Here is a 14,028-nt window from a genome sequence, read left to right as displayed (position 1 = left end):
GGTGGCGCACCACATAGCTGCGCTCGCAGTGTAATCACAGCATCTGGGGTTCGAAAATCCGGCCCGGGGACCTATGCTGCATGTCCTCCCCATCTTCACCCAACTTTCCTCTCTGCCTGTCCTATCTACGATAAAAGCTGTAAAAATGTTAAAAGAAAAATCTTTAAAAAATATATAAATAAAGTGCAGACATATAAAATCAGAGTTTTTCACATTAGGATCTAACATCCCAACAGGCCACCTTGTTTATGGTTTGATTCAGTTTAAATAGACAATAAAAAAAAAAAAAAAATAGTAAAATAGTGCACATAAAGTGCAGACATAAAATCAGTTTTTACGGTGCAATGAAATAGTTCTGGATTACTGTTTAACAGTTCAAAGTCGTCTTTACCTTCTGTTTGGTATCCACAGTTTAAAGCCTGACAGTCTTCCCTCCTGTTTGATACCCACTTTGACCCTTCAAACCTCCCTCTCAGGGCAAACCTCCCTCTCAGGGCTCAGTTCCCTCTCTCTGGGCGCAGTTCTAGGCCTGGGTCCTGCACCGTTTTAAAGCCTGACAGTCTTTTTTGTTTGATACCCACACAGTTTAACACCTGACAGTTTTGAACCTGTAATAAAAAGTAATAGACAGAGTAAAATAGTACAGTGCAATAAAATTGTAGAATAGAATATAGTAAAATTATGCAACAGTGCAGTGCAATAAAAAGTAATGTAAAATGATGCAAAGTGCAGTGTAATAAAATTGATGATGCCACATTGATAAACGCACCTCAGAGCCAGGCAGGCCACGTGGACCCAAACCAAAGTTTATGTTGGATAATTATCCGCTTAAGCTGCAAGGGCCCACATGTGGGCCCTTTTGAGGACGATTTGCCCAACGGCACTTTGGCGACCTCTAGTGGCTCGGGTGTGCATATTTTGTAATACAATATATATATCGAATTGAAGGCTTATTTGTTGCCTGTCGATAGCGAGAAAATCCGCTCAGCGGTTCTCGAGTTACATGCCGGTATTTGAGGCTTGTGCAAAGTACACAGTATTGTGCAAAATACCACTCCCAACTCTTGGGGCTCTAGTTCGGTCAATCATTTGGCGATCTCGAAAATGATTGTGGAGGGTTGTAGCCAATGAGTGTGGCTTTCCAATGATACCCCATCTGGGGATGTATGATCTAGGTGAAAAACTAACGAGCAAAAACAGGAAGAGAAAAACAGCAGAATGAATTGAAGTCTATGAGAAAACTGAGTTTTTCTTTTATACACAGTTTACCAAAATCACTCCTAATCACTCATTTCTGAATGTATCTTTATGAAATTTGGACATGTACTACATAACGCTTCAGGCTATGGTCTGTATGGATTTGTAAGCCATACCACCTTCTGGGGAAATACTACCTCTGGACTACTAACTACTACAGAAAAACTAAAACTTGAGTAACAAGTTTTTCTACAACTCAAGTTCAGACCTATGTTACTCTATTTGAGTGGTGCCCAACCAGTCGATCGCGATCGACGGGTAGATCACGGGCTGATTTCAAGTAGATCTCGATTAATAAAATTTGATTATTAAATAATTTTTTTTTTGGAAAATCAACTCTGCCTCTCCTTGTTAACTACAACATGCAATGCTGTTTGTTATTTAAGATGAGGTCGGACTCTGCACTGACAGATGTGTTCATTATGCTGCTTTTATAAAGCCTCAAATGATGGCTTACAATATACAATTTTGGCTGGTAGCTCTCGGCTAGGTGGTAAATAAAAAAGTAGATCTTGGTTCAAAAACAGTTGGGTACCCCTGCTCTATTTCATTAGCACTAAAAGTGAACTTTCTTTCTGGAATCAGAAACCTCAGAATGTCATATTTCAAAAGAGACCAGGCTCATGCATGTGCTATAAGTATAAAGTATGTTGTTTTGGTTAGCAAAAAAGGTATGCAGTCCTCAAAAACTAAAACTAAAATGGCCAATTTTGGGGGCGCAAGTTAAACATTAAACAGAAAATCAAACCTTTATTTCTAAGGCCTATAATCCACACATACATGCTTTTTCTATGCGTTTGTCTTTTGTCCACACGCAAACTGTGTTTTTTAGGTCAGTGAAAACGGACCTTTTAGAAAACTCCTGCCAGGGTGAAGATTTTCTGAAACAGACAAAAGAAATACGCTGTGTATCCATGTGGAGGGGTGAAACTAAGCGTAGCTTATGGAAAAGGCTGTCATTCATGACTAATGGCCCTGTCAACACACATATACAGGTATTTTTTAAAACATAGTACCTATTTTCTCTGCATTTTTGCACCTCCATACACACAAACGGTTGTAGGTCATGCCATCAGGTAATTTTGTGTAATTGTGTAAGTTGGTGTGGTCCTGATTAATTGAAAATGGGGGACCCTGATGTAAACAAGACGAAAGTCTTTCTCTGGTCTGCATCCCCTTAACAATTGTGTATTGAGCTGTACTGTATTGTACCCATTCTGCAATCTGTTAATAAAGTTTTCAATCAATCAATCAATCAAAGGATCTTCTTTTTTTTCATTTCCCAAAATACCTGTGTATATGTGGACTAGGCCCGAGGACACTTTGGGGAAACCATGCTCTACCTCCAGTGGAAATCCGGGCAGCAGTGATATGCTCAGTGGTGGCTGTGGCCTTTTCAAATATAGTCCCCCACCCCCGGCATTCCTGCCAAGCAACTGTCCATAGCTACACCCTGTCTGTTTACCCAGAGCCAGGGAAAGTGGGGTCTATATTAATCCTCCTCTGGACACTGAACTCCCTATCTCTCTATCGTCTGGTGTAATCTTTGGTGATAATGGATATGGGTGTAAATATGTTGGTATTCAATAGGACAACACACTCAAAGGTGGAAATTAATCCTGCATTTAGTTTGGATTATATGGACTGGAGACTCTATGCTGAGGTCTAAAGTCTCTAGTCTTCCTAATGAGACTAATTAGTGTGGGTGGTGTGAAGGGACAACGGTTATTCCACGTCAATGTTACAAAAAAATTATCATTTGTATATCAGTTACCCTATGATGCCTTGAATTCATAAAGATTTTTTTGTTCATCTCACATGTCTACAGTGAACATAGAATCCCCCCCAAAAAAACAGTATGCTGAATTGAAGTTAATGGAGATTTGGTTTTAACAACAGCAGAACTATATAAAAAATATCAGTTTACAAACTCTCACAACTTGTGCAGTATAATCCAAGTCGTATGCTCAGTAGGCTAAGTCATAAACACATTTTTGCTAAAACCTTAAAGAAAACATTTCCAGTTAAGTGCCGTCTTCAACGTGTTCACGAGAAGAGTCCATAAGAATGACCCACTGTTGTGGTATTCACAACGTTGTAAGTGGAAAATTGTTATAGCCTCAGCGACTTCAAGACTCATTGCTCAGTTGCCTAGCAACGGTGTCCTCTGAGGGGTGGAAGTAACAAATTGATAAATGAATGTGTAACCGATTAAATGAATGTGTAACCGATTAAAATGCAATCAAATGAAATAGTCACTTGATGCTTTAGCAAATTAAATTAATTCAGAACCAAACTGAATAAAACATCAATAAAATGAAATAACAATCAAATGCATAATTTAAATAAACTAGACTGGTTTTATCTAATCACCTTGAAATTAAATTCAGTGCACTGCAATTCCATTCACCACCCCTTTCATACATTTGTTACTTCCACCGCTCATAGTGGGCTGGGGAATTTGATTGACACATGTCATGGAGCACACACCGTTAACGAACCGTTCAACAACGAAAGTGTCCTCGAATTGATGAAAGTGGTGGCGAATGGAATTGCGGTGCACTGAATTTAATTTCAAGGTGGTTAGATAAAACCAGTCTAGTTTATTTAAATTGTGTTTGATTGTAATTTCATTTTATTGATGTTTTATTCAGTTTGGTTCTGAATTAATTAACTCATTTGCTAATTCATCAAGTGACTATTTGATTTGATTTTAATCGGTTACACATTAATTTATACATGTTACTTCCACCCCTCACGACTTCAACCCACTTGAAGTCAAGGCCACGAACTCACGAGTTCCATTTGAAGGCGGCATTGAACTAGAAATGTTTTCATTAGCAAGGTTTTAGCGAAAAATGCATGTTTGTAGTACAGAACATTGACTTGGAGACTTAGATTATACTGCACAAGTTGTGAGCGTTTGTAAATGGATGTTTTTATCTAGTTTAGCTGTTGTTAAACCAAATCTCCATTAACTTAAGTCATCAAATATTTCTACTTTGGATTCTATGTTCCATGTCGAGACAATTCTTCATGAATTCAAGGCATCACAGGGTGGGTAATTATATACAACATGGTGCGGTGTCGTTGTTTTATTCCAAGTCAAGAACACTTCCGTTCTAATATCATAACTCGAATCCGCTTCTCTTTCTCATCCAACACAGAAAGGGAAGAAGTGTTCCCCGACCCACAAAGCCCCAGAACCCATCCACCTGTCCTATGGCGAGTGCCAGAGCGTCCGCCTCTATCGACCCAACTACTGCGGCGCGTGTGTGGACGGCCGCTGCTGCTCCCCGCGGCGCACGCGCACTGTGCCCGTGAGCTTCGTCTGCCCTGACGGAGAGCGCTTCCTGAAGTCTGCCATGTTCATCCAGTCCTGTAAATGCAATGACGAATGCGGCCATCTTAACGAAGTGGCCCTCCCGCCGCAGAAATGGATGTACGGAGACACGCACAAGTTCATCGATTAAGTTGCCGTTGTTTGGGTAACAGTAAATGATTCAGCTTCCTGAATGAAGACATTTTATGACGAGGAGCCAGTTTGCTCATCTGGCTCCCAAGAGAGACGACGAAACGACCATGACGACGGGTCTGCCTAGTGTTTGATCACTATAATAGAGGCAACCTAAATAGTAATATGTGACTGGAGTGGATTGTAATGTACACCAGTCCACTCCTATTCAAGTATTCGTGGGTCCTAAAATAAAGCCCTTGGGCACCCCCTAACTTCCGGAACACTGGGACATTTGCTGGACCAGATGTGACGGCATTTTTGACATCCTCAGTCAGACCAACCTGAGGGGCGAAATAAGACGATAGAATCATGCACTGTGGTTCGCACTGTCGACAACTTTGTGTGCTACACACATGCCACTTAATCTACACTAATCTCATGGATTTTGTGAATTTAGTGACACCATGTCTCACAATGCACTGAGAATAATGAGTGAAGATGACTGACGAGCCTGGACAGGTCAAAAAAGAAACACTTTTGAACTATACGTTATGTAGAATACCCCACATGGAGTGTGAAACATGATGCGGATATCAAATGATAAATAAGTTATTTATTTTTTATTAAAGAACTTTCCAGAATCAGCGCATTATAAACTCAAGCACGGAGTGCAGCAGCAATGGACTGCTTTTCTCAGTGTGCTGAGATGAAAGGACATGTAAAAGTACATTTCCTGCTGGTAATGAATGATGAGATGGACTCCTTTTAGCCTACCAACTGTTGAACTAAAAGGAACGCGATCTGGAGCAGGGGAAAGAGTTGAGCAAGGGCTGGACCAATACCAAATCCTTTAAAATTACCTCCAATTTCATGTTTGCGCATCAAATGCAGTTTATTAAGGCTTTTATTTTCTTGCAATATTGAAAGTGTAATAATGAATCATGCCAAATTGTATTCTGTAAATATATTATTTTGGTCTGCATGTCTCTGTTCTTGTTCTCTGTATGGCAACTCCTTGGCTCCAAACAGTCCTGAGCTTTATAGTCGTTAGAAGTTCATGTTGCGTCCAGCCAATGTGACTCTCCTGGCCACTGCTTATTTTAACTCTTACAGTATCAAGTTCTCATTTAGCAGCCAATGCCTAGCATTAAGGTTGATTAAATAACAGTGTTGCGAGTCTTTAAAGTATGCGGCTGATAGTGCCCTCCGCTTGTGAAGATATCCATGTTCCAAAACCGCTTGTGAAGATATCCATGTTCCAAAATACAACTATCCACAACCGTCTGCAATTGCATGTGCATTTTCTATTAATGGGAAAAGGTTGTATACATTTGTCAGCCTAATAAAATCACAATTTTGGCAATAACATCAAATGGTGAGCGAAATTAAACCCAACAGTGAAATAACATGGTAGAAAAAGTTTTAATTTCATTAACAAAAAAAAAAACACCACGGTTATTACAAGGGGGGTGGATTTTAAAACGGGCACCCCCCAGGGATACAATAAAATCAAAAGTGTTGTGTCATCATGAACTTAGCTATGGGACATAACGGAAGGGGGGAGGGGCGCTTTAAAATAAATGTTAAGATTAATCTTTTCTTCCACAAAAATACAGAGACACGGGGCGACACATCTTCAGTGGAACAAAAATACTTCACTCATCTGGACTGTTCAACTGAAACGACACAAGAGGAGAGAGAAGGGACATGTTATTTCCAAGACTGCTATTAAGAGTTTGTTCTACTGCACAATTAGAGCATCTGAATGTTACATTTCTTAAATGAAAGCCATCACCTATCCTCAAGGAATGGAAATGAAAACACTGCGCAATTATCACTGTGCCATGAGTTGCTACGTTGTCATTAGAAAGACCAATCCAATGTCAAGAAACAGAGATTTAAAGCCTGAAAACACACCAAGACTACCGGTAAATGCTCTTTGCTGCACTGACTTAGATTCGTTAACACAGAACTATGGGAACAAGCCCAATCTGGCTCAGTGCAGTCCAGTCAACAGGTGAGCTTCAGAGAGACAAGTGAACCACAGAGGTTGCTTACTGTAGGTGGAGATATCGATCTCCTCTGGCAGCTCTGCGACATTGACCTCGAAGCGGTCCTGCACGTCGTTCAGTGTCTTGGCATCGGTCTCGTCAGATACGAAGGTGACGGCCAGACCCTTGGTTCCAAACCTGCCGGCACGGGCCACCTGGAGGAGAGAGCGGCGTGAGGTCAACAACACTAATGTAATCCGGCCCCTCGCCTATTTAATATTAAAAACTTACATAGATAATTCATGAATGTGTATTAATCCCAAGAATGTGAACAAAGGGGATCGATTAATGTGGCGTATACAACGTGTCACAGCTGCCCATCTCTGGTATAGAGAAGTAAATTGTGATATTCATATATAGCTGCACTGACCCTGTGAAGGTATGTGTCGGAGTCCTCTGGCATGTCGTAGTTAAACACGATGTTGACTCGCTCAATGTCCATCCCGCGGCCAAACAGGTTGGTGGCCACCAGGATACGCCGCTCGAAGTTTTTAAATTGCTGGTAACGGGATAGCCTGGAGGAGGAATGAGACATTATAATATTGATAATATGAGTAAACTGAGTCTGGAGGAGGAACGAGACATTATAATATTGATAATACGAGTAAACAGTGTGTGGAGGAACGAGACATTATAATATTGATAATATGAGTAAACAGTCTGGAGGAGGAACGAGACATAATATTAATAATAATAATAATAATGGATTAGATTTGTACCGCGCTCCACATTCGCGAGAATCTCAGAGCGCTTAATTATTGATTATGAGTATACTGAGTGTGGAGGAGGAACGAAACATTATAATATTGATTATGAGTATACTGAGCCTGGAGGAGGAACGAGACATTATAATATTGATTATGAGTATACTGAGTGTGGAGGAGGAATGAAACATTATAATATTGATTATGAGTATACTGAGCCTGGAGGAGGAACGAGACATTATAATATTGATTATGAGTATACTGAGCCTGGAGGAGGAACGAGACATTATAATATTGATTATGAGTATACTGAGCCTGGAGGAGGAACGAGACATTATAATATTGATTATGAGTATACTGAGCCTGGAGGAGGAACGAGACATTATAATATTGATTATGAGTACATTGAGTAATAAGTAAGAGGATGCAGAGGGATGTGATTTGGACAAATGTGCTTGTGTTGACAAGTGTGAAATACTGTAGGTCTCTTAAGCTCAACATTGAATTGACTTACTAAACTCGAGTGATGTGATTGGCAGTTTGGCACACATACACCAAGCATGAAATAATAATAATTTGTGTAATGGAGAAAAACATTAATATAGCTCAATCTTGCAACCAGTGGCCGCAAACTGATGGTTTAACTTAGAAAATGTAAAAAAAAGATAACTGTACACCTACTAGCTCTCGTTTAACCCTTTCACTGCGACAATACAGAAGGTTAACCCTTTCACTACCACACTACAGATAACCCGTCTGTAGTGTGGTAGTGAAAGGTTAACCTTCTGTAGTGTGGTAGTGAAAGGGTTATAAGACTTGTATTTGCAGCCGTTTCAAGCACAAGGAAGCAGTCAGAAGTCTGAGGCAGAGCCTTGTGCTCGAAACGTCACTACTGCAAATGAAAGTCCTTTAAAAAAACGGGAGTTAGTTGGTGTGCGGATCTCTTTCAACTTAGGTATTTTTTCAACTCAGCACCCAACCAACCTATTGACTATTGGGATGGGCACGTCTTTCTTCTCATTTCCAACTCCATTATACGGTTCAGTAATGTGTCCCAAGAAGCCAGAGAAATAGCAACTCTGAATCTATGAGGTATGAATTAGGGCTGCACGATTTTGGGAAAATGTCTAATTGCGATTTTTCTGAGATATATTTTTTTTTAAAGCAGCTCAGAGATTTATTGTGGGTCTGCTCGGTACCCAAACGGTACCTTTTTCGGTACTTTACTCTCTCTCTGAAGTCTAAACTTCACAACATAAAACCCCTCCCTACCTCCCTCTCCCAAACCGTTCCTACAACCATTTATTTTTATGTTGCATGATCATTAGGGCTGGCAGTTTATCATTTTAATTAGATTAATTAATTACACAGCAAATTATCGCCTTATGAAAATTAACTCAAGATTTTTTTTTATTATTATTATTTTTAATTTAAATATTTTTAAATCTCATTAATTCCATAAAAACATAGAATACACATTTACTCTTTTTTTAAATATGGTCCATTTGCATGTTCTTGGTACATGATTCTAGGGACATCTATGGATCTCAGCGAATGTATTCCCAGTGTCAGAAATACTGTGTGTGTTACTAGGCTTGAGTAAATTGTAATGAACCAAATGAGAATATCAATTAAATGTGTTTTATCTTTGACTGAATAACACCATGCTAAAATTGACCAGACATGAAAAATCTAGCAAATGAATAAATGGAAGATGATTAAACAGAAGGTTTTGTAGATACAGTACTGAATTCTGCCATCCGGACACATGCCATTTGAAATATGATTATAGAATATAGAATATCAGGCCTAAAATGGTTATGCGATTAATTAGATTAATTACAAATCCTGTAATTAGATACAAAAAAATTTAATCGCCTGACAGCACTAATTATCATGTACCCGCCCGGTATACATTTATTATTAGGGATGTTCGATATTGGCTTTTTTTTTTTCCGATATACCGATATTGTCCAACTCTTAATTTCCGATATCAACCGATACATGCAGGGTTTCCCCCCCCAAAAAACTGAATAATTTCAGGTAATTAACATTACATATATCTTGTTGTGAAATTAACACAACATTATGCATACTTTTGACAATAAATAAAATAAGAATTTGTTCTTGCTTGCCTGGGTAAATAAAGGTTAAATAAATGTAAAAAAAATATTTATTTTTTATGAAAACAGATACTTTCCGATATTACATTTTAATGCCAATATCGGACATCCCTATTTATTATGCATTATAATTTTTTTATGTTTAAATATGTCTGGCAATCCTCAGTAAATTCTATCAAACTGACAAAATCTGGTCTTTTGACCAGATATGGGACACGAGCGCACGCACCGAAAGGGAGAATGGATTATAGTAGACTTAATGATTTTAGAATATTTCAGCTAATGAAGTGAAATGTTTAGCATCATCAACTATCCAGTTCGTTTTTATAGTGTAACGTTTTGCTACTTAAACGTTTATTGAACGTACAGTAGGGGTGTAACGGTACACAAAAACCACGGTTCGGTACGTACCTCGGTTTTGAAGTCAAGGTTCGGTACGGGTTTTCGGTACAGTGGGGGAAAGTTTGGCTTTCCATGTTCCACTCAGGGGTGATGTAGTGTGCAGTAACTAATTGTACTTGTAGGGCTGTCAACGAATATTCTATATTGAAATTAATAATCGACTTGTAAATTTATTTTAAAATAATAATAATTATATTAGATTGTGGAAAAACCAGCCCCCGGTGGGCGTTTGTTAGTGGTTAACATACCGTTGTATTCGTTCGGTACACTACACAGCCGTTCGGTACGGTACGGTACACACTGAAACAGTTCAGTTCGGTACGGATATGTGTACCTTTACACCCCTAACATACAGTAGAGGGAGAGAGACAGGCTCTGGAGCCCGACTGAGTCTTCACACACGGGCGTTTCACAAGCTCTTGCTGGGCGTATACTTAGCTACCATGGGCTACTTCTGATTGGTGAGCATGACTGACGAGCAAAAAAAACACCTTGAATCAGACTCGCTGTATAACGCATCCCAAATCGCAGGCTTTGCAATTTGCTAATCGCGGTCTTTGCAATTTGTTAATCGCATCATTTCAAATCACGATTTAAAATAGATTAATCATTCAGCCCTAGTATGAATGGAAAGTCTCTCCAGTGGCACCTGAATCTATGAGGTATGAATGGAAAGTGTCTCCAGCAGCAACACCTACCTCTCCTCCTGAGCCATGCCCCTGTGGATAGCGATAGCAGGGAAGTTCTGCTCCACCAGCAGCTGAGACAGAGCCACACAGCGCTGCACCGACTTCACAAAGATCACAACCTACAGTAAACACACGCACCGCACTTGTTATTACAACAGATCACAGTAAACGGAAGACGCCCACACAGTACCCATCAACAAAGTAGGAAAAAAATACATGTGCACACTGCACACTAAGGCTTTGTACACAACTATTGTGTAATGGATTTATGTTGCGGCACACTACACAGATATTTCTACACGTGGGTCCTATGGTTCAAATTGAAAGCGGTCAGGCATGGCTATTGAGCAAATATGGTTGTTTTGATGAAAATCATATTAAGTATTTTGCAAGTTAGTGAATATCTAGCCTAGAAAAAACTGTTTCTTGATAGGACTTTGAGTTCACTATTGTGCTAACACGTAGTTTAGTTCACACATTAGTGCATATTATACATGCATTCAAGTGGGATGAATCCAATGCAACACAGTGGACGCAAATGTAAAGGTGTATCTCACTGAAATTTATGAATATAGGACTTAAGTGTACACTGTATATGCAGGACACACGGAGGAAATGAGCAGCCTTGAAACAGACGGACAGGCCTCAACAGGACTACCAATAAAACTGCTTGTGTGACTCTGGAGAAGACAATAAGCACTTTTCCCATAATGTTGGTATGTTCCTTTAATCACTACAGACACATGGTTACAAACCCTGGTACACACAAACCCAAAGAACTCACCACAATATGTTGTGGATATTGTGTATAAGAGAAATGAGAAAAAAAATATTAAGAACCATTTGTAGAAGCCAAAACAGACATTATTAGAAGTTGTACGGTATTATGTTTGAATGGTGTATTTATGTATGGACACTAGGGGGCACACCACCTCTATTATAAGAGGCTCTGTAATCAGAGCCTAGACATGCACCTGCGAGGATTCACTCTCAAACCTGCTTTCACTGTTGGAACCGCTTCTATAACAAACAATTGACAACTGTTCTGTTCAACTTCATCATCATTCATCTTTCCTTTGGACAATAAAACCCATGCAAACTACATCGGCTGCAGCTTGGACTTTCCATCTTTATCAACATCAAAGAACTTTGATTGCCAAGTTTGGAAATAACTAAGTGGGTGCATCGTGACGCTTGTCAATTCATTGGGGAGCGACAAGCAGCCACTACACCATGTCTGAGTAATGTAGCTAGCTAAAATCATGACAGTATAGTTAGTGGAAGGCAGGATCTCTACCACACACACACACACGTGTGCATTTTACACACCAACAAACTGAACAAAAATTGCAACACAAAGTAGAATGTGTGTTGCACAAATCAAAACTACACTTCACTTGAATTTCTGTTTGTTTACTAAATGTAAACGGATCACTACTATCAAGAATAAAGATACTGTAGCAGTTATGGCCAGGTAAAAATATTGGGGGGGGGGGGTAATTTCGAACAAGCAGATGTTGATCAGTGTCTTCCCTCGATTTTTTTCCGGCCTGTTGTACACCGAAAAAAATACCTAAACAGACGAGGCGCATAGGATGGAAAAGTGAAAAAATGTGTACTTCTTCCATCATTAACTGGATTTATGCTACTACTACCAGGGCTGAACGTTAACTATGCCCGCACATAGCACTGGTGCTACAGAGGTTAAAATAGGTACGCAACTAGAAGAGCTTTCGAATAAAAAATAAAAACGACACTTCCCAGCTCACGCCAGCCCGTCAATCATCTGACTTGAAGCGTGAAGCTTTTTGCCCCCTCTTTTTTTTTTCTCAGGATCATATCTCACGGGTGCAACAAACCGAACATTAAATTGCCATAAAATAGAAAGCACTTAGTTTCTCTACCTTTCTGTGAACGTCTAGCAAAAAACGTGTTGCAATCTGATGAAAAATGGCGGAGCAATTTACATTATAAAAAAGTAACTACCTACAGTAGATTTCATTCATTTGAACTGCTTCGGTCAGGCAAGCGATACCGGAGTCTTAAGGCGAGCACAGAAAGACTCAGAAGAAGCTTCTATCCCCAGGCCATCAGGCTGCTAAACGAACAATAAACACTATGCAACAACCATCAAATGCACACAGCACACACACCCACACGCACACACTCACTCAAACAAACAACACACTGCAGCACCCACTCTCCACACTTTAGATCACACAAACACACTTTACACTTTATATTTATTGATAAAGGATTTGCACTACAACTCGTACACCTACTGTGAATTGTACCTCGTCCCATTTCTGCCTTGCACTATATAGTATTGTATATTAGTACACTGCACAGTATTGTATGGTAACTACGTCTATTCTGCATCGAACATTGTACATATGTCTAAACTGAACACTGTGACCTCATTTTTTTACTTCTAATTTTACTATGTTATTTTATTTCATACTTATCTTGTCTTGCACAGTCTCTGGAGCGTAACAGTAAGAAGCATTTTGTATAAAAGTATTCTGTACTTCTGTATGACAAATATTAAAGAAACTTGAAACTCACGTTTTTTTGCCCCATCAGGGGCTCCTGGTGGCTACATCCAGATTGAACTCTGCCATTGGAAAGGGGAGATTTGGCCCGATCCATAGATCAAGGTCATTTATAGGCATGATATTATATAATCATATTTCAAATTGGATGGCAGAATTCAGTACTGTATCTACAAAACCTTCTGTTTAATCATCTTCCCTTTATTCATTTGCTTAGATTTTTTTGTAGACGTGATCTCAAGAAGGTGCTGAATGGGCTTAGTGGCAATTCTTCATGTCTGGTCAATTTTAGCATGGCGTTATTCACCAGCAGAGATGGGGGGGGGGGGGGGAAAGGAAATTGATATTCTCCTTTGGTTCATTACAATTTACTCAAACCTATTAACAGACACAATATTTCTGACACTGGGAACCTAGATACCAAGAACATGCAAATGGACCTTGTGGAAGTAGAGCAATCTTCCATTTACTTATTTTTAGGCGAATCTTCTGAAAATATGGCTAGGGCTTAAGAGGTTAATGGCGAACGTGAGCTAATCAAACAAGTGAGCTAGCTGACTGCTGTTACATGAATCAAAAGAACACTCTTAGCCGATTTCATAAGCTCGGTTTGATAACAGAAGTGTGTGCTGGCACTAGGGATGGGAATCGAAAACCGGTTCCCGTTGGGAGCCGGTTCCTAATTGTCCGATTCCTGGAATCGCATGCCTCCGTGACTATTGATTCCTCTTATCAATGCCAGGTTTTTCCTACAGTTGCGCATAACGTTAGCGCCACGCATGTAGCCATGGCA

The 14,028-nt window shown here is 39.6% G+C and overlaps 2 protein-coding genes across 2 annotated transcripts in view; one reads left to right on the top strand and one right to left on the bottom strand.

Moving 5' to 3' along the window:
• Positions 1-6,023, top strand: part of LOC311232254 (CCN family member 1-like) — a 32,965-nt gene extending 26,942 nt beyond the window's left edge. The window contains exon 6 of the mRNA XM_084318995.1: positions 4,425-6,023. Within this exon, the coding sequence (XP_084175121.1) occupies positions 4,425-4,730 (306 nt within the window). The 3' untranslated portion in view covers positions 4,731-6,023. The remainder of the gene's footprint in view (positions 1-4,424) is intronic.
• A 94-nt stretch (positions 6,024-6,117) lies between these two features.
• Positions 6,118-14,028, bottom strand: part of LOC311232065 (ATP-dependent RNA helicase DDX39A) — a 31,109-nt gene continuing 23,198 nt past the window's right edge. The window contains exons 7-10 of the mRNA XM_084318741.1: positions 10,693-10,802; positions 7,136-7,280; positions 6,773-6,920; positions 6,118-6,390 (exon numbers count right to left, since the gene is read on the bottom strand). Of these exons, the coding sequence (XP_084174867.1) occupies positions 6,374-6,390; positions 6,773-6,920; positions 7,136-7,280; positions 10,693-10,802 (420 nt within the window). The 3' untranslated portion in view covers positions 6,118-6,373. The remainder of the gene's footprint in view (positions 6,391-6,772; positions 6,921-7,135; positions 7,281-10,692; positions 10,803-14,028) is intronic.

The sequence above is a fragment of the Notolepis coatsorum genome (assembly GCF_963971535.1).
Source record: "Notolepis coatsorum genome assembly, chromosome: 7".
Classification (NCBI taxonomy): domain Eukaryota; kingdom Metazoa; phylum Chordata; class Actinopteri; order Aulopiformes; family Paralepididae; genus Notolepis; species Notolepis coatsorum.
Note: the sequence above shows the minus strand (reverse complement) of the source record. Positions and strands in the feature narration are given on the sequence as shown.